This window comes from Taeniopygia guttata, chromosome 9 (assembly GCF_048771995.1).
Source record: "Taeniopygia guttata chromosome 9, bTaeGut7.mat, whole genome shotgun sequence".
NCBI lineage: Eukaryota > Metazoa > Chordata > Aves > Passeriformes > Estrildidae > Taeniopygia > Taeniopygia guttata.
In genome coordinates, this window is record NC_133034.1 from 22,433,069 (window position 1) to 22,447,703 (window position 14,635).

At 42.5% G+C, this 14,635-nt stretch overlaps 1 protein-coding gene across 6 annotated transcripts in view; it reads left to right on the plus strand.

Annotated features, from left to right (window-relative positions):
* MECOM (MDS1 and EVI1 complex locus) overlaps window positions 1-14,635 on the plus strand; it is a 330,796-nt gene that overhangs the window by 138,244 nt on the left and 177,917 nt on the right. For all 6 annotated transcript variants that reach the window (XM_072933629.1, XM_072933630.1, XM_072933631.1 and 3 more), the window contains exon 2: window positions 6,167-6,516. In XM_072933629.1, coding sequence (XP_072789730.1) covers window positions 6,167-6,516 — 350 coding nt within the window. The remainder of the gene's footprint in view (window positions 1-6,166; window positions 6,517-14,635) is intronic.

Sequence of the window (14,635 nt, forward strand, 5' to 3'; positions counted from 1 at the left end):
ACAGTATGATTTGAGAAGCAAAAGCTGTTTCCCACACGAGGAGGGTTTTTAATGTGAATTATCTCCTCTGTTCTTACTGATGTGCACCTTGCCATGAGGCACAGACTGAAGCCACCCGGTGTCCTGGCATGGGGTGCTCCAGAGGTGACCCTGGCTGAGCTCCCTTTGCATTTCATGCAGATACTGCTGCCCACAGTGCAGCACCATGAGAAGCTGGTGATTTATGTACTTCAGCCCCAAAGCCGTGCTCAGGCTGCCTCGAGCTGCCTTTTTCTCCTGCCTTTGTCCGCGCAGCTTTTCCTACAACTCCCTCTTCTGCCAGCACGCAGAAGGGTTTGTGGCTGAAGGATGAGGTATGGAAGCTTTGCTGGGAGAATGCCCTCTGTGATCAGCAGTGTCATGAGCATGAAGGGAAGGCTGAAATCTGGGCACCACATTTCCCTCTCATTTTGTTACATTAGTGTCAATCCGAAGAAATTTGAGTAATTTTGGTTAACTCCAGGACAGACGCTGATCTCTTTTATTCCTTGGTGGAAGTCTAAAGTAATTACTTTAGATTTCACTGTTGTGTAAGAGAAATCAGAATCTGGCCTTTGGGGCCACCACACAGTGCTTTGGTCCCCCTTGCTCTCCTTGCATGAGCGTGGTTTTTGGGGTTGGACCTTTTGAGTGAGTTTTGGGACAGCTTTGGTTTTCTTATGCTTGTGTTAGGGTCAAGTAATACAAATATGCAAAATCCCCATGTGTTTGAAGGCTAATGGCTGTGAAAGTATTTTTCCTTGGTAATTGAAGTAATGATGTAGAACAGCTTCAAGTGCTGTGTTTATCTCTAAACGTACTTGTAATCTCTTTTGTTGTACAATGGAACTTGCCATTTGTAAAAGAGTGTTTCTCTCCCATGTTTTAAGATTTCCACCTAACTGGGAATTACTAGCTCTAGTCTGGTTAGAATCTAATCTCACTTGATTAGGTCTGCCCAATGCTTTTCACAATGGGGTCTTGCCTGGGGGTACAATACAAATGTTTTACAATACAAATAATAATAAATAACCATCAATAGGTCCAGCTCCACAGAACAGTTCTGTGAAAAGGGAGCGGCACAAACCAGTTTCAGGTACGTTGACTGATAAAGTGTTCAAGTACAGTAATGTAGCCCTTGGCTGGAGTCCTTCCTGTGCCTGGAGATAGTAACCCAATCTCTAAATGTTTCTAAAGTTAAGGATCCCTCTTTACAGCTCCTCTGGCCCCCTCTGAGCTGTGCCTGCCTCCTGTGGACAGTCAGATGGCTCCCATTTTGCTCACCACTGGCTAAGAACTCCTTTTGAAGCTAATGAGCTTTATTCTCTTAATTTTCTGCTTTTCTTTACCTCCTGTGTTTTAGACTGGTGTGGATATATTTTGCAATCAATCAATCTCTGCCTGTAACAGTTTTTTTTTCTTTAATACTTGTTCAAACAAATTCAGATAAAGGTGTCCATTTGTATGCAACAGGAAATGCCTGTCTCCTTTTCAGATATCCCTGTAAATACTTCAGGCTGATTTCCTCTGCACTGGATGGTGACATTAGGTCAAACAAATATAAATGCTCACTGCCCTCTTTCAAGGATCCGATTTAGTAGTTTGTGGTACATTCAGGTCCACCCTCACCTCCTGCAGGAGAAGGGATTAATTTACCTGGTCCTACCATCCAAAAGCCTTCATTAATGCATCCTTGCTGAAGGCTTGTGCAAAGCATAGTCTACACAGCTAGGGGAGCTCCAAGCTCCTGGCATGTGATGGAATTCTCCCATCAAACAGTTGTGTCCTCATGGTGTCTAATCTTTGGGACTAGGGGTCACCTCACCTTTGAGGAGATGAAGGCATGAAGCTGTGTGGCTCTTCTCATTACAAGGAGCCACTCTGACATATACCTCAGCTCTTGCTTTATCCTGTTCAGAAGATGATGACATCTTGAATTAGGTCTCTAGATGCCTTTTCTTTCAGCCTGCCTCTTTCCTCCGGAGTAATCCAGTTTATTATTAAATCACTGGTGGCCACATGCATGAATCCAAGCACAGAGAACTGCATTTATATTCTAGAGTGTTTATCAGTCAGTAGTCACTTTGGGAATGTATCTCCTTAGGCACAAATAACCTGAGGAAAGGAAGAACAGAATTCCCTATGAATGTTCGCTTGTTACGACTGGCTTTGGCCATGGAGATCTGGGTGCAGACTTGATCCCTGTAAGACTTTGTGAGAAATTTGAGCTTAAGCCTGCCCTGAAACACGGAGAAGTGCACCAGGCCAGCACGTCTGCTCCATGAGGGACCACGGTGTGGCATTTCAGCTGCAGCCAGGCACAGCCCAGCCGAGCACGAGGCCTCTGAGAGCAGCACTGGGCTGTGCTCAACCTCTGCCTCGGACATCGCCACCTCTTACCTAATTGCTCTTGGAGAGGAAAACTGGGCTGAACTAAGAAGCATCCTCATGGAAGGAAGTCCTGTCCTCCTCCCAACCATGCACAGAAGGCCTCTCAGTCTTGGAATGACCCCAGGACCTGGAGCGGCAGCAACAGCTTTGGCACTTCACTCTCCTGTCCTCATCAGGCACATCCCCAGCCACGTGGGCTCTTTCCTGCTGGTGGGCAGGTTGTGAAAGTGCAAATGCAGGTGTCCACCCTGGCCTTTTGTAGCAATTAACCTTTGCTCCTGGGTTTCCTTTGAAGCTTGCTCATGTTTTTGTTGTAAAATAGTGGTGAAGAATTTCATGGAGACTAATATCTAAGCTTCCACACCACCTAATCTCATCTGTTCCCTTATCAGTGGCCTCATTTTTTATTTCATCCCATTTATGGTGGGGATAAGTATTGGAGTTTAAAGAGGCCATCTTGAATTTCAGAACTGAAGTGTTATCTTTGTGAACAATTTGCAGTTCACTGTGAAAATGATGCTTATCAGCACAGTTCCTGTGTCTAATTCTAACCTTACAAAGTTTTTCTATCAGTCTGTATCCTATGGTTTTGCTGGAAATCCTTCTGATCCATGTGGATCAGAAGAAATTTTAAGAAAAATAGTTATACACACTTTGAAAGCTAAGACCAGGACCTTGGTTCATGTACATTGATTTTAATAGAGCTGCTTCTATCCTTAATGTCACAAATATGTCTTAATGGTCTTCACATCTCTTTGTCAGTCATAATTCAACTCTGTGTCTATTTTGAGACTTAAAAGTATATTTTTTTTGCTAGAATACATCACTGTTTCAGGCAAAGGACTATTTCAGTAATCCATTTTACCCACACTTAGAGCTTTGGGGCATAGAGGACTATTATATTTTCCAGAGCTTTCAAGCTGAAAGCCCGTGTTTAACGACGACATTGGGTGTGGCTGCTGGAAATCAAAGGAGGCACAATAGACCCAGCAAACGGACTTGTCTCTCTGCCAGGCTTTCAGAGGCCAATTTATCAGCTGCAGGTTTGACCCTATATGGCTAAAAACAAGCGTAGCCAGGATGACTGAGATAAGTATAACTGAGGCCTTTGAGTCTGCGAGAGAGAAATTAAACTGGACTGTCCCTGGGGAAGATGAAACATCTGTAAAGCTGTGCTTGCTGGATGTTTAAGGCTCAGCTTGTGCTGGCTTGTGGGCAGGCACTGCTGGCAAGTGGAGCTGAGGAAGGTGGCCCTTTGGGACAGGCACACAGCAGGTCATTGCTTGCTGTGACTTAAAATACTTGGCTGAGATACTCGCTATATTGTGAAGGAGAGTTGACTGTGGGACACAGAGAGCCTTGGTTTTATGGGATACTGCTTGGCAGGGCAGGGACAACAGCAGTGACTGTATGAGATGGGCTTTTTAAGGAGTTTGAGTGTCAGGCACCCAGCTGTCGTGGAAAATCAGTGGGATTTAGATGCCTGAAGTTTTTACCCGCGGAGCCCCCCTTCAAGTGAGCCATGTGCTTATCATCATCCAGATCACTTTCCTTGTGTGATTTCTCTTCCTGCACCCCATGTGTATACATGGGCAAGGGTTTCTTTTTTTTTTTTTTTTTACCCATTTGAAAAACAGCTGAAGTCTTTTAGGCGGGACTGCAATCTAAACAGTTGGGGGAAGACATCTGAATGGGGAGCACGCCTGCCCAGGGTGGATGCAGCATTGCTGCTGGCCTGCAAAGTCAGGGAGCACGTGCAAGATTTGGGGGATGCTCAGGAGGTGTGGATGGACCTCTGTCACCTGTCCCACCATGCTGGAGCACGGCTGTGTCTGGGGGTAGCAGCAGTGCCATGGTGTAACAGAGGTGGCTGCTGAAGGGGCTGTCCCAGTGAAGGGCAAAGTGAGTGGTGGCATCCAGGTAGAGCTGTGTCTTGATCCTTTCCATGCCCTCTTTCCTGTCCTTTGGAGTCCCAGATAAGTGGTGCTGGGGACAGGTATGGCATGGGCTCACCGAGAACAAGCTCTCTGCACCAGTGCTTTCACGAGCCCTTGAGCATCATTGCCAAAGTCAGCTATGAGAGGTAGGATTTCTGAACCACAAGCAATGGGAAATCCCTCTCTGTGTCCTTCTCAGCTAAATGGTGGAGTCAGTCAAGATTTTCTGCTTTTCAGAATGTTGGGTATTAGGAAAGTGACAAACTGATCAATATTGGGTTCAATTGTTAAAGTGCAGGCAGAGTCTGCCAAACCGGAGGCCGAGGGGACGGGTAGCTGAACTTTCCTGTGACATGTATGAGGTCATAGCCAGTGCCACATAAAAGAAAGAAAAACAGTTCATGGCTGTGAATAAATTGCTCACAGATGAAGAATCCAGTTTGCCAGTCCTGTGATGGGAGCAATCTATTCCAATGATTTGTTATGTCCCAGTGTTTGTCTTTGGCAGTACCAGAAGCATGAAAGTACAGATATAAAACCGTGAGATAATGTGTAACAAAGATGTGAGAGACAATGGGCTATGACCAGTTTCCAGTGGAAAAGGCATACGGTGCTAATCTACCATGGATAGTTTCTTAAATGAGCAAGAAATTGAAAGAACATTTTAAAGTTTCCTGTTTCTTCACTGAAACAGAGTCATTCTGAAAGCCAAGCCCAGTGTAACGCTTTCATTTCTGGGCCAACCATATTATGCAAATATTCTCAAGCTCAGGTTTTAAATACCTGATCTCTTCGTTTCAGTCCTTGGAGAACAGTATTCTCACCTCCTATTTAGGTTCGAATTAAGTGGAATGAGTTCTGGTGTGTATAAAACCCCAAGAACATGAATAAGTTAAAAGAATATAAACAGTAAAGAAGGCTTTTTTGGCTAGTTTTGCTGTTATGACCCTTTTGCATGTATAGTTGAGTTAAACACTGTATTGCTAGTGCAGCTAAAGCCCTTGCTGAAGCAACTCTGAGCTTCTGACTAAAAGGAATTTATAATCAGTCTTACATTTCAGGCTGTCAAAAATAGTGAGTTTTAATTTTTTTTCTTTTTTTTTTGTTTGCTGGCTAAGCCCCAGAGATGAAGGCTTTTTTTTTTTTTTGCTTTTTTTTAATGCATTTTGGATCTGCCCCAGTTTTTTTTTTGCAACTGTAAGAGGAGAAGGTTCATGTTCTCTATAAGGTGCTGTTTGGATCCTGAACTTATTTTAGACCATTGCATTTCTTGGAGGTCAATGGTAAGACACTGATTTACATCAGCTGAAGCTCTTGCCAAGAGTTGTGTGGTAGGCTGGATCCTTTCTCCGAAGACTAATTGGAGGCCATCAAACTTAATTTTGGCTACTTTAGGTTCAGTCTGTCTCTCTGCAAGACCAGTGAAGCTTTCCTGCTTTTCACTTCTCTTAGATTTCATTTGTAACATGTAATGCTGGCTTTCAATTGTAATTTCAAAGCGTGTGCGGGGTGCAGTGCTGCATCCAGACCCGACTGGACAATGGGGTGTGCCTGCCTTTACATCTGTGTGCAATTCCCTTGCCTGTGCTCAGTGATGCAAACCACTTTTGATGTCAGGAATATGGAGAAAACACTGTGTTACCCCCAGGCCTACACTAGAGAAAGGGCTCAGCTCCATCCAGGCTGAGGCTCTGCTGCAGGATCAGTGATTGGTAACCTTTCCCAAACTGTCCCTTCCATTCCACGTGCAGGCTGAAAGGGTTTCTTGTGCAAAATCTGTCAAGGTGTTTCAAATGCTACTGTTTGTCTTTCTTTTCCAGGTGATGAATGTTTGTATGAGAGCTTTCCAGAAATTCCCTTGGGGGAAGTGCCAGAAGCTGATGGAGAAGCTGCAAATGTCCAGTGTCCAACATCCATCAGCATCCAAGAGCCATCTTCTCCAGCGACCTCCAGCGAAGCTTTCACACCCAAGGAAAGCTCTCCTTACAAGGCTCCAATATACATTCCTGATGACATTCCCATTCCTTCAGAGTTTGAGCTCAGAGAATCCAACATTCCTGGAGCAGGATTAGGGATATGGACCAAAAGGAAGATTGAAGCAGGGGAAAAATTTGGCCCTTTTGTAGGAGAGCAGCGGCCACACCTGAAAGATCCTAGTTATGGCTGGGAGGTAAGATGCTGTACATTCTTTTGGTCTGTTGAAGTCTTGTGTGTCTATCTATAAACACAGAAATGTTTGCAGAATTTGAGTCTTACCCTGCAACAGCCAAAGTATATTTATGTGCATAAACTACTTTGCGACCTTTTGGGGTTTTCTGGATGGAGACGAGTATAAATTGAGAAAGAAAAGAAGTCAGAAATTAATATTGCTCTTCATGCTTGAAATCTGTCCGGGTGGGTATTGGCAGGTGATGCTTCTTTTGAGGATAGTGAGGAAAAAGTGTTGTTGGAACATTTCTATACCTTTAATCAAGTTTTGGATAGTCCTACATTATGTCTCTGGCTGAGGGGTTTGCAAAATCACTGCATTATAGGATAGAAATGAAACTGGGTGCTGCTTTCAGGGTTGTGAATTGCCACTTTCTGTCAACAATTATTAAAATAGCCCTTAAATTTGTGCTGTATGGCTAAACTTGCTATTGAACAACTTTGTGCTACTAGGGAGCTTCAAAAGCTGGGGGGATTGATCCTGCTTCCACTTGATTTAATGGGAATTCTGCCACTCATTTGGTGAAGTAAATTTGGATGCTAGTGCAATACCCAGCACACATGGGAATGGTGTGGTTCATGTTACTTCTGCAGATGCTTTGGGAAATCCATTCCCTGAAGGAGCTCATGGACTCCTTTGGTGAGTACAGGTGAGGGATATTGCTTTCCCTGCCTTCAGGGACAACATTTTCCTCACTGTGGTATCACTGAGGACCTGTCTGAGCTCCTGGTCCATGGTCAGGTCAGGGATTCAAACATCAAGTGGTTCTACTGTTGTGTTATGATGTAACAAATGTTCCTGCATGGTTTTATTCATTGTTTTAACAATGTGCTGTAAGAACAGAGCACAATCTCTGCTTTCCATCTGTACATTTCCTTTGGTTTCTGATAAGGGGAGCCATGCAGGGTTTGCAGGGCTCTCCAGGGGCATGCCTGACCTCTGGAGAGATGGGAGTTCATTTTCCCAGGAAAAATGGAGTTTCATTGTGGAGCAGAACAGATATGGTGGAAAATGGAAGCTTGATTTGCTCTTAACTATCCATAAACACTCAGGGAGTTCATTGCAAACTTTCCATCCAGCTGTTTAAACTCTTGTGAGACCTGTGACAATGTGACAGAATAGTGTCCGGAGAAATCATAGACTTGGCAGCACTCTATTGAGTTAACAGACTGTGATGCAATATAATTGCTAGTGAGAAATCTTTATTATTTGAAAAAGGCACCAGGAAACCATAAAATCTGACCTTTAACCATACCACAATTAAGCTCAAATATTGATAACAGAAATTAAAACAAAACTGTTGATACATGGCTGTACTTGCAGGTTTAACATTATTCCAAATTAGGGTATTTTAGACTGGACACTCAAGTGCTGTAGGACAGGATAATCCCACTAAGACTGAGGGAAACCCATCTTGCTTTTTACACTCTTAGATGCTGACAATATGCTACAATTAGAGACTGGTTTTCCTGCTTGAAATATTTCAGATTTTGGGGACTGTGATATTCAGACAAGAAACGAATCTCTTGATAGTGCTGGAAGCCCAACTGGCAGCCTGAATCCCTTTCAAGCTGCAGGACTCGTGCCATTTGAATAGTGTTATTTATTTGGGACAGCTGGGGCAAGCTATTGAAAAGTGTTGGAGCAAAATCACATGAAATCAACAGTCAAGTCCCTCTGCAATTTGGTCACTCACGCAGAAGTATCCTGTGGTGCTTAGAGGAACTTGAAACTGAATATTTTTCCAACAAGTGGGGTTAAATACATTTACTGTAGTTGAAGAGAGACAAAGAAATTCTGGTTACCAGAGTTTACACAGTGAGTAAAACGGCACGCAGTGATGGCTGGGGCTAGAGGAGGGATGTGGGGGAACCTGATAGTGCTGGCGAGGACTTCAGTGATGCTCTTTCCACCCCAGATGCTCATCATCACACTCCTCAGGAATCCACCTCTTCCTGGGGCTTGTGCTTTGGATATTAAAGAGGGAAAGAAGCTGATTCTGGTGTGTGGGCTCAGCCAGTGCTAAAGGCAGTGTGCGATGGTGAGGAAAACTATAATTTACTGAGGTTTAAGTATGGTCTTTAAGCTTTTCTGGTGCTGTTGTTTTCTGATTAAATGGGCACTTTTGGGAAACAAGGTATATGTCCTGACAGGGGCCAACAAGTCAGTTAACAAATCAGAATTCATTCTGCTGTTCTGATAATCAAGGTGAAATTTCATTTCAATCTTAAATGGAGGAAGGATAGAACCAAAGTTTCTGTGTGGTGCTGGATGTGGGTTTTAAGTGATTTGCAGCATGAAAGGTTTTAAAATCTTTCCACTTGTTTAATGAGTGAATTGTATTGATGCAGATTGTGACACGATAATATCTCATGTTTTATTTACTGTAATTCCTGGGGTAGTTCATGGTGCTATAGAAGCCAGCTGGTGACTTCAAAAGGAGGGATGTTCCTCCTCCTGCTCATGTTGTTCCTGGTCCCATAGGCCAAAGAAAGTCTTGTGCTGTGTCCAGGCATACTCATTTCTTCACTTCTTGTCTGCAGTGCTCCAAGAAATGCATAGTGGGGTACTATTTGTGTACTTACCTCTTGAGTAGCTTCCCCTGTGACTGCAGAGAGGATAATTAAGTTACTGAAAAAAATCAATCTTTTCATTTAATCTGAGTTTAAGCCTGAACACTGAATGTACAAAGGTGTTTAGCTTTCACCAATTTTTTTTTGAGGAAAACAAACATTAAAACAGTTTTGTATGGAAAGATGGACATCTCCCTCAGCCTTTTTCTGATGCTGCACATATTATCCATTTTGTTATGAAACATTTGCTCCATTTTTGCAACTGTTTAGTATTGCTAGGTAGTCTAAAATCTTACACTAGAAAATTTTAACTGAAACCCCCACATTCACCTTAGAGAGAAGAGTTTACGGTTACACACAAATTTGGACTGTAACTATATTTTTGGAAAGGACATTTTTTTTCCCTTGCAAAAGCTTGTCATAATTTTGGGTGTTTCCAGCTGTGGGATACCTCTGACTTCCAGTTTTTGTGACTGATATCCATCTGAATTGATACGGGGATTAGCCTGGGAGAGAAACTGAAGCTGAGGGAACTGCTGCTGTTAAATTCTGCAGCCAGGCAGTTGATGATAAATAAAAATTTTTTTGCAGGAGACTGAGGAATTTCATGGAGCCTGTTCCTACATTCCCCTATAGCAAAACTCCCTATGGGATCAACACAGAGTTCTATCAGAGCAAGTCCAAGAAAACAATGTCTATTGTGTCCATTTATGCAGTTCAGCCATAAAACACATGCTGGGACAAAAAGAATTTGTTGTGATATAGTCATGCTTGGGTCATGATTAGAGTGCTGTAGATCAGTTTAAATGAAAAGCCATAAATTTGAATTTTATCTCATTTTGTGGGGCTGGAGTTGAGCATTATCTAATCAGGTATTGGTTAGCTAAAGCACAAATCGAACAGGGGGTCACCGGACAAGGGGAAAGGTCGAGCTTTTTTGCAGTTTGTCACGGGGGTTTTAGTATTTGCCGGCAGCCCGAATATCCGAGGGGGTCGGGAGGCTGTTGCTCGGTGCTTGTTTGAAAAGGGAAAATTGACTGCTGCTTAATCAACAAAGAAAACAAGCTTTTAAGGGATGGCAGTAATTTTTTTTTAAACAAAAGCAAGGGAACACAAATTTAGTGATTTCATCGTGGTTCATGCCCTGCTATGAAAAACAACTGGGAGAGTATTTCAAAGCAAGGCTTTGAGTAGGTCGCCAAAGCACACGCACCTACCTTGGACCAGAGGACGGCCAATATCCAAATTCATGCCTCTTGCTGCTCTAGCAAACTCAAAGTCTCATTCATAAGAACAAATTCTTCACAGCTCTTTTGATCCCAAACTTTTATTTCTTTACTAGGAGGGCAAAACCAGGAGCAATAAACTCTAATAAATCAAACCTGTCACAGAAGTAAAAAAATATTTTAGAGCTTTATAAAGCAGCATATAATCTGTTTATAGAGCAGAGTATATTTTCCTGTCATGCCAGTGAGGCTGAAAAACAACTCATATTTGGTAGAGTATGATTGAGCTGATGCTATTACTTCCAAATGGAAATTAGGAGACCATTTGGCTATTTATTTATGTCTCCTCTAACATTTTTCATGTGAGTCCTTTGAGAAAACTGCACAGCTTCCTAAAAATTGTTCTGGAGTACAAGCTTCCCTGTAAGGACTGGAATAGTCACAGTTTGAATCTTTAATTCTTTTGCTTTCTTTTGACAGTTTTAAAAATTAAATTTATTCAAGATTCTGGGGTTTAGGTGTACCATATATTGTTATGAAAACTAAATAACATGTTAAAAAAAAGTATAGGCTTTTAGAGGTGAAATCTAATCTATATGCTCACAAATCTGGGTTGCAGCACCTAAACCAATAGCTTGGTTTTCTTAGCATCCAAAAACTTCTACTCTAATCAGTGGCAGTTACCAACCAATTCCTATGTACAGATGTTAGCCCCTGGTTTTGGGTCCTTCTATGGGAAAATCTGTGCCAGAATGTTGAAAGCAGCATTTGTTTGTTTGTTTTGTTTTAAATAAAAGCAGAGCAAAAAGTCTTGTCTTCTAAATAATTTCACATGGAATTCACACATCTTAAAACTTGAGTTAAGCTATTCTTAATAAACAGTGACAGTGCTGAGGGAAATAACTCCCTTGTAGCCAGGAAAATCACTCTGGGAGAGAGCAGTAGATAATGTTTTTTTTCAAAAAGAAAAATAGAAGGAACAAAGACTTCCTCACTTGTGAATATTTTTCTTTGGGATATGGAGTGTGTCTTAGAGTTAAACAATAAAACCCTTGATTTTCTGCTGTTGTTTGACACTTTCACACTGCCACTGGTCTGTGACTTTTACAGACCAAATCTTGGCTTCTTCTTGAATTGTTTTCAACAGCATTAACATGCAAAACAGCACCACACTCAGCCAGGTGGTTGGAAAGCAGGGAAGTATAATACAGATTCCTTGCCTAGGTTTTCTCCTTTCATATGGATTGCAGCAGTACAGAGACTCCAGGGATTTTCACAAAATTATTATTGAAGCAAAACCAGAAACAAGGATGTGGGCTATTCTGTTATTTGGAATTAAAAAGGAATGATTTGTTTTACAGTGGGAGGTGGGGCTGCTTTTTGATCAATACAGGCCCAACGTAGCCTTGCAGAGTGTGTTCTCCCCCAGATCAACAGATCATCCACTCCTGGCAGCTGCAGGTGGGGGTGACATCCTTACCTCGCCTTCAGCACATAGGTGATGCTTTATCCCATTTAGAGCTCAGCTTTGCAAGGCATAGAGCACTCTGGCTCGGGTCCAATAAAGCACTTAGGCACGAGCTTATCATCAACAGGATTACCCAGGTGTTTGAGCTCAGCACGTGCTGAGCTGCTGCCTTGAGCTCTCTGTTAGGGACGGGGTGTTCGGTGCGCAGGGGATGGACTGCACGCCGTGTGTCCTGCCTGGGCTGAGCGTGCACCCTCCAGAGCTGTGCACAAAAAGGACATTGCTGCGAGTGTTACCAGCCTGAATTCTTCTGTTCTTTGCATCTGGGCCTCGTGGTGAGGCTGTGCCCGAGTCAAGGCTGCAGCAATAGTCCCTGCAGCGAGGCAGGCAGATCTGCTTCATGAGCAGAGCCTTGCCCTCACAGTGGATGTCAGCACCATGCTCCAGCCAGCTCCCTGGGCTTATCACCAGCTTTCTCCCTGCCTGGAGAACACACAGTTTATAATTGCAAATGAGCAAATATTAGGTCCTTGAATAGCACGATACGAGCAGGTGGACTTGTCATTCAGTTTGAATTAAATGTATTGACAGCAAAGGGGAGCTGTTGGTCCTTTGGGTTTTTCTGTGTGGGTGGAAGTTGCTCAGGACAAGGGGGATCATTCAACATTAGTACATGTTGTTTTTCTTTACTATTTCCTTCTCTTCCATCCTTCAATTCCTCTAATTCTTTGATTAATATGATTAAGCAGAGTCTTGCATGAGGTTGGTGGGATGTGGTGCTTGTTTTTTTGGGCAAATACCATGACCTTCATTGGTCAGGCAAAGCTGCTTCTCACTGGGAGGGGAGCACCAGATCTGCAAAGCTCCCTCCTCAGCTGGCCAGGGGAGCTGCTCTCAGGATACCTTCAGATTGATATCCCACAAGGGAGTTTAGAGGCTGCAGTGGTTTTTGGAAGGGAGGTGCCACTCACCCCCATCCTGAGCCAGCTCTGGCACTGGGCTGCGCTCAGGGGGCTGGTGAGGCTCTGAGCCAACCCAAGGTCAAGGTGGCAACAGCCTCAGGAAGAGGCTTTCAGCCAGTGCAGGAGGCCGAGCAGCTGTTGGTGTGGCACAGCTGGAAAATCTCACAAAAGCTTTTGTCCCAGTGAAACCTGGAATGGGTTGTGTGGAATTGACTCTTTCTCCACCCACAGTGGATGCTCCACCGTGTCCTTGACCTTGAGGGCAGGAAATTGCACATTTCATGGCAGAGTCTGAAGCCACAGACACCTCTCTGTAGGTCTGTGTGTGTATTGCCCACAAAGCCACTGAGGTTTTAATTTAATCAGGAGAAGCATTAACTCCTGAGGGAAGCAGACTGAAACCATAAGGGTCAAGTGGACTTAGAAGTAGGAAGGGGAGAAGGAAGTTTTGTTACCTTCTTCAGAGCAGAACTGAGAGGATGTTTCAGGAATTTGTATTTCTCTTCAGAGCAAAGAGATTTTTATTTATTTAAACACCATCAAGACTGGTTTTGACTTCAGTAACATTCTACCCAAGCAGGTAAGAGACAAAGGCTGCCATTGGAGTAGATTTGAGATTATCAAATTACAAAGAAAAATGTATGAGATATGCCAGATACCCCTTTTAAAGACAAAACTGGTAAATTGAATTTAGCTATTAAGAAATACACAATCAGAAAGAAAAATAAAAAATATTAAACTGAAGAGAATAATAATTGCATCTAATAGAACTGACAAATAATAATAATTCTTCCCATTAAATAAATACGTTATAAAAAATTTATTATGAAATGCCACATTATGCAAGCCAGGATTCAAAGATGAGTTCTTTGCATTAAGTACAGTAGATGCCATTAAGGAAAACAGTCAATATGTCACTAAGCCACGGCCTGTAAAATTAAATTGATTTGGTAAATGTAAGTAAGATAGATCTGTTTGCTTTCATCATCAATTTTGAGTGGGTGAACAGGTGATGTCACCAACCTGGGAGCGATAAAGATGCAGGACCATCTGGAAAGCTTTGTGATGGATGGGCAACTGCTTTTGGATAGTGACAGTGCTGTGGTACTTTGTCACTTGGGATGCAGTACTTAATAACTTTTCAATACCATCATAATAAATTTCACTGCCTTATTAATATAGAAATGGTGAGTTATTACTGTGATGGCTATTGTAAATAACAAGAGATGCAGCTGTCAGAAGCTGATTGTTTGGGCATGTTTCTTTAAGCAACACAGTTGACTTGGGATAATCAACGTATGTCTATATCAGCAGAGTTTATTGCTCTTGTCAAAAGAAAAAGCAGCATTATTCAAAAATTATATGAAGTCCATAATAAACAATTTTAATATATTATCAGACTTTTCCTATAAGTTTCCTAACATGGGACAATAAATCACTTTTAATAATGCCTTTCTGTGTACAATAATACCCTTATGCTGTAATAATGTCTTTTCCTAACTATTCACCAAACAGAACTTCTGAAAAAACATAAAGGCATCTCACACCCATCAGAACACTTACAAAATTAAATCTCCCTATTTAATTAAAAGGCTTCTTCTGATATAAAGCTGATGGGCTCTAGCTGTGTCTTTCTTTTTTTCTGTTTTAATTGAACAGATGTAGTTAAAAGTAATCTACGACAAAGAAATACAGACAAAATTATAACCATGTGTCCCTAAACACTGGCAGGAAAGAGCATCTGTGGGTGTTTTATGAAAGCCCAGCACTGCTCCGTGACATTGCTACTAATGTCATCGGGCTGAGGACTGGAGAGAAACAAAATGCATAGATAGCTGTTAGCAGAAGATG